Source organism: Podarcis raffonei, chromosome 9, assembly GCF_027172205.1.
Source record: "Podarcis raffonei isolate rPodRaf1 chromosome 9, rPodRaf1.pri, whole genome shotgun sequence".
Classification (NCBI taxonomy): Eukaryota; Metazoa; Chordata; class Lepidosauria; order Squamata; family Lacertidae; genus Podarcis; species Podarcis raffonei.
The window spans coordinates 68,617,944-68,623,943 of record NC_070610.1 but is presented as its reverse complement, the minus strand read 5'-3'; the positions used below and the strand labels follow the sequence as shown (position 1 = coordinate 68,623,943).

The following is a 6,000-nucleotide window of genomic DNA, read 5'->3' as shown; positions in this document are numbered from 1 at the left end:
GCCACTAACATAAAAATGGGGAATTTGGGGAGAGATTTGGGGCCGACCTTAGCAAAAGATTATCAAAAATAAGTGTTTCGTGTATAAAGATTGGGATTTTTAAGTTTAAATAGGTTAATTAAATTGATGGAGGAATTTAGGGAAAGTATGTTAAGAATAAGTTTTGAAATATAAAGATAGAGGTTTAGAAGTTAAAATTTGTTTAAGATAATTGAAGTAGAGGAAATAAGGTAAAGTGGGGGGGATAAAAATTGCTGAGCTAAAAATTGGAATTGGAATACAAGAAGGGTAGGTGTGGGGAAGTCAAGGAAATTGGGTATGGAATATAATTATGGTAAACTTTTAAATTGCTGCTTTTCTTTTTCTTTTCTTTTTTCTCTTTTGCTTTTTTTCTTTTCTGTTTTCTTTTGTATTCTTTTTTGAAAATTTTAATAAACATAATTAAAAAATAAAAAATAAACCTCTGAGCCTTGGGCTTGCTGATCAGATGGTCGGCGGTTCGAATCCCCACAATGGGGTGAGCTCCCGTTTCTCTGTCCCAGCTCCTGCCAACCTAACAGTTTGAAAGCATGCCAAAAAGTGCAAGTGGATTAACAGGTACCGTTCCGGCAGTAAGGTAAACAGCATTTCCGTGTGCTGCTCTGGTGTCGGTGTTCCATTGCACCAGAAGCGGCTTAGTCACATGACCCGGAAAAACATCAGCTGTGGAAAAACATCAGCTCCCTTGACCTGTAAAGTGAGATGAATGCCACAACCCCAGAGTCGTTTGCGACTGGACTTAACTGTCAGGGGTCCCTTTACCTTTAAGTATGCATTGGGTTGCATCCTTTCAGGCAGGTTTTCTGCAGGGTAAGGTGTGTCAAAACCCATTGATTCCACCCCCCCATAGGTTAGGTGCACGCGACTTCCATAGGACTGAGCTATTGCTTGAGTGCAACCCCCATGAAGACAGTGGGCCCTATCCTGAGATTCACTTAACTATGCAGTGGCTCAGGCTGCACGGGGTACTAAAGAGATAAAACTAAACATCAGAAATAACTTTCTGACAGTAAGAGCTCTTCCTTGAGAGGTTGTGGGCTCCTTCCTTGGAGGGATTTTAGCAGAGGTTAGGTGGCCATCTGTCATGGATGCTTTAGTTGAGATTCCTGCATTGCAGTGGGGTTGGTCTAGATGACTCTAGGGCAGGGGTCAACAAACGTTTTCAGCAGGGGGCCGGTCCACTGTCCCTCAGACCTTGTGGGGGCCGGACTATATTTCCATGCCCCACAAATAACCCAGAGATGCTTTTAAAATAAAAGCACACATTCTACTCCTGTAAAAACACCAGGCAGGCCCCACAAATAACTCAGAGATGCATTTTAAATAAAAGGACACATTCTACTCATGTAAAAACATGCTCATTCCCGGACCATCTGCGGGCCAGATTTAGAAGGCGATTGGTCCGGATCCGGCCCCCGGGCCTTAGTTTGCCTACCCATGCTCTAGGGGTCCCTTTCCAGCTCTACGATTCTATGATATACAGGTGGGAGGAAGGTCTACTGAAGGCAGAACGGGACTTACCGCGGAGAAAATAATAATTGCGGAGAATAGAAACTGCTACAGAATCCAGCCCTTAAAAAAAACACACCGGGGAGCTGAGCGCTCAAACCAAATGCTATCAGTTACGTGGGCTGACTCTTCGGGTTCCATTCATAAGAAAAGCGCTGGCGAGCGATTGGTCGCTTCGACGCAGAGGGCGTGGCCAGCCACCAGCGCCGCCGAGCCGATTGGCTGCTGGGAGGAGTGTGGGCGGGGCTTTCCCGCGGCAGGGAGACGGTTGCCAGGGACGCCGCGGCCTCTGAGCCTGCGCAGCGTCGGCGATGGCGGGCATCGAGGGCGAAGACGCCAGCGCCACTTTGGACCACATCCTCACCCAGTTCAACACCTATGAGGATTACCTGGATTCGCAGATCACCACGCAGGACCTGTATTACTTGGAGGCGAGTGTCTCTGTGGTGTTTTTTTTTTTTGGGGGGGGGGTTGGCTCGCGTTCCTGAGAGTCGAGAGGTCGCCCGAGCATGTGCAGAGTGCATTGCAGCCCTGGAGCCCGGGCGGGGTAGGGGAGAAACCCCAGCTGCTTAAGGAGCAACTGCAGAGCAGGTTAACTTTTGCCCGCTCCCTGCTCTGCTTTTGCTGCAGTTCTTCTCCCTGAGGGGAGGGAAGCCGGACTATCTCTTGAGGACCAGCCTCCTCTGATACGCAGTAGCTGGGCTTCACGCCAGACTTTGCAAAACCGCCCCCTCACCCACTCAAAAAAGCCCTCCCCCCCAATTTTTTTATTGATTTTCACAAAATTGTAAATACACAAACAAACAAACAAACAAACATGAATCATAACCTTATGAAAACTTATTAACGTTGTTAAGTGACTTCCTCGTTATCCCCCTAATTGAATTTCAATGCATATCATTTTAACGGTTTTCCAAATCAAAATTCTTAGAATCTTAACTTAATCACTTAACATCGTTCTTTCTTCCCCATTCAACATTCAGCATAATTCGTCACATTACATATTTAAATCCTAAACCTAACTGGTATTTGCAAGCTTTTCCCAATTAATTTAACTTAACGTATTTAACTAAATAATCATTATATTTCGTCCATTCTTCCTGGTACTTCTCCTTATTCTGGTCGCGGATTCGTCAGGTTGGCTAGCTCCGCAAAAAAGCCCTTTTTATTGTGGGTGAGGTGATTAAAAAGCAAGTAAAAAAAAACACACACATGCTGGGCAGACTTGAATTATTGTTGGGCTATTGAGGGAGCAATGTCTGTTTTGGAACTTTAAAAAAAAATCTTCTGGATAGTGAGCCTTCCATTTACTGTGAACACCCTGCTGAATGTTTTCTATTGATGTCATAGCAGCCAACTATTATTTTTTTAAAAAAATGTTTTTATTAACAATTTCCACACAACAGCATATCCAAACATATCATTTTCATTCTCCCCCCATCCCCTCAAACCCTCCGTCCCCTCCTCCAAGACTTCCCTCAGCTCCCCTCTCTGATTTCTCAACACGTATTATTCTCTGCATGTTATAAAATTATACGAATCCTTACATTATCTATCTACTGTTGTAAACAAAAATTGCCCTTTTCCCTTATGGGGTATCCAAGAGCCCATATGGAGTCCTTACATAGGTTACCTATTGGTAGGAGAGAATAACAGAGGCCAACCAGAGAATATTGAGAAGCAAAAGCAGCTAATAAGCTTGCTCTTTATTGAACTGTTGCAACAGGGTGCTCCCCTCACCCACAGGAGAGAGGAGGAACCCCGAAAAATGGTGCGCAAGGCCTTATAAAGACTTTTGAAATTGCCACCCTGTAGATCAAGACCACCCCCAGAAACATCATGCATACATCACAGAAGGGGTGTAACCTAAGACCACCCCTCAGATACATCATATCTACATCAAAGAAAAGGCGGTCTTAAAACAGAAATTAGAATGTTGTTTTTCTCCTGTCTGGCAGGTTACTTGATTGGATTGCCTGGGTAGCCTGGCCAGTCTTTTGTAATGATAAAGACTTAGTTCCTGAGGCATGTCACAGGTTCACACCCTATTCATATCTTAAATGTGCCCTTAAGACAGGATTTGTGAGGAAAGAGACAATGGGAGGTTTCCCATTTTGACCTTGTAGAGAAAACATTTGGTCAGTTTGGGACAGTTTGGGAATCAAAATGGTTCCAGGTCGGTCTTCCTGTGCTGATCTATGTATGTGCTTGGTTGGTACAATTATGAACATTTAACATACAGTATATCTAAGACCTCAAAATTCCTATCACACTACCATGTTATCAAGCAATAAATTTGTGTATGTTTATACAAAACCTGCCAAGGAGTCCAGTTCATTCAACTGTGACTTTAAAGAAGAATGGGAACTTTTTACAAATTATTTAAAAAGACAACATAGCAGCCAACTCTTAGTGATCTTCACTCCCACCCCCCAATTTTTTTTTAGGGGGCCAGGCCCTCCCAAAATTGATGGGCATTGCCATTCAAATGGTGTGCGTACACCGTGTCATTTGATCAATTATGCAGGGCGGGGCTTATCTGCTCCCCCGCCCCCATTTTACTCAAGTTGGCTCCACTGATTGCTGCAGTGGGTGGCTGGCTGTGTTAATATTCTATCTATATTGTATCTATTTTTATTTGTTTATTTGTTTAATTTCTATACAGCTTTATATTTTTAAGAAAAATCTCAAAGCAGTTTACAGCATATTAAATCAACAAAACATAAATCAAACAATCTGAAGAAAGTCTAATATAGAGTATACAGTCAAAGCAACATAACAGAAAACTAAAATATTATCTTGAAGATTTCAAAGTTAAACATTACAATGGAGGTCAACTACAGAATGCATATTTAACATAGTAGGGCCCCGTCACCTAGGCCAGGTGGAAAGGGCCTTGCAGGGAGTGGCCTTCTCACTCACAGCCGGGCGATGTTATATACTGCCATCACACTATATCAAGCCTCTGTACACTATAAAGCATGGTTTAAAATGTAATAAACAAACATGGATAATCATTCAGGCAACTATTGATTATTATTATTCAGTTCCTTTATATCCCACTTTTCTGCATATATAAAACAATACAGTTAATATGTCTTTTTAGGGCGGGAAACAATCAGTGTCGATAAAAGCAAATAAAACAGTAGGGAAGGAACAGTTTTCAAAACCAATCTTAAAGCTGGAAGAAAAGGAGCCTGTTGGATCTTTCCATGGAGGTAATTTCATAGTTCTGGAGCCACCACCAAGAAGTTTCTGTCCTTTGTATCTGCCAGTCGAATAAAGATGGCTCAGAGTGCAGCCTAATCTTGCAGCCCAAGCAGGTGAGACAGTTCTTAAGATCACCTGGCGCCAGGCTATTAGGACTTGGCAAATACCAGCACTTTAAATTAAGCCTAGAAATTAATATGTAAGCAATGCAGTTGGTATAATATCCATGCAATCTGTTCTGACTGCCACATTCCTGGTAACAAGTTAGCAGCCAAATTTTATACCAGTTGATGTTTCTGAACTGTCTCTTAAGGCAGCCTCATGGGGAGAACATTGCAGTACAGTGGTACCTCTAGATACGAACGGGATCCGTTCCGGAGCCCCATTCGCATCTAGAGGTAAACGTATATAGCGACGGCATGTCTGCACGCACGTCGCTTTTCGCCGCTTCTGCGCATGCGTGTGACATCATTTTGAGCGTCTGCGGCAAAACCCGGAAGTAACGCGCTCCGTTACTTCCGGGTTGCCACGGAGCGCAGCTCGAACGCGCTCAACTCGAAGTGTATTTAACCCGAGGTATGACTGTAGTCCAGTCTAGGTATAACCAGGGCACAGCAACTATAACGGTACACAAGGTGTGACACAAACTGCTTAGCACAGTACAAGGCCTTCCCCTGCTTAACTGTGCCATTCTGAACAGCCCAACCCTTTTCAAATGCTTTTCTGCCTTTCCAGCGGAAGTTGCCTGTTCACCTTTTGTCACGCATTCTTTCCTGAACTTAAGAAAAGAGTAATCTTCCCCAAAGAAAGTCCAGCTTTCAGCAGCAGAGACTAGTCCTGTCCCCTTTCCATTCTGTAGACTTGAGGAAAGTGCAGCTTCTGACTTTTACCAATAAAATGCTAAGTGCAAGACGCATTATCCTCCGGGGGCGAAAGTCAGTTTTTGGAAAAAGTCCCGACATAGTTTAATCCTGCAGGTTTTTATTATCTCCTCTCTCCTCTTCTGACTGCACATCATATCTCGTCCTTGCCCTTCATTAATCTCTTTTTGTTCCCTTGTTCCCTTTCCTGTGGCTTTCCTTTTTCGTTTTCTCTAATATGCTATGCCATGTGCTTTGACAATGAGACTCCAAGGGCGAGCATGTGGTGCAAGCGTCTCCAAGAGATATTTAAGAAGATTGCGGAGAATGTGGAGGAAAGTTGGGGCAGGCAAGGGACTAGAAAGGGGAAGAGATGAGTCAT

The 6,000-nt window shown here is 43.6% G+C and overlaps 1 protein-coding gene across 2 annotated transcripts in view; it reads left to right on the top strand.

The window, feature by feature from the left end:
* The first annotated feature begins 1,805 nt into the window (after positions 1-1,805).
* Positions 1,806-6,000, top strand: part of CFAP299 (cilia and flagella associated protein 299) — a 353,465-nt gene continuing 349,270 nt past the window's right edge. Inside the window, exon 1 of one of the 2 annotated variants that reach the window (XM_053404315.1) lies at positions 1,806-1,979. In XM_053404315.1, the coding sequence (XP_053260290.1) occupies positions 1,860-1,979 (120 nt within the window). In that variant the 5' untranslated portion in view covers positions 1,806-1,859. The remainder of the gene's footprint in view (positions 1,980-6,000) is intronic. The other variant, XM_053404314.1, reaches the window with a different exon arrangement.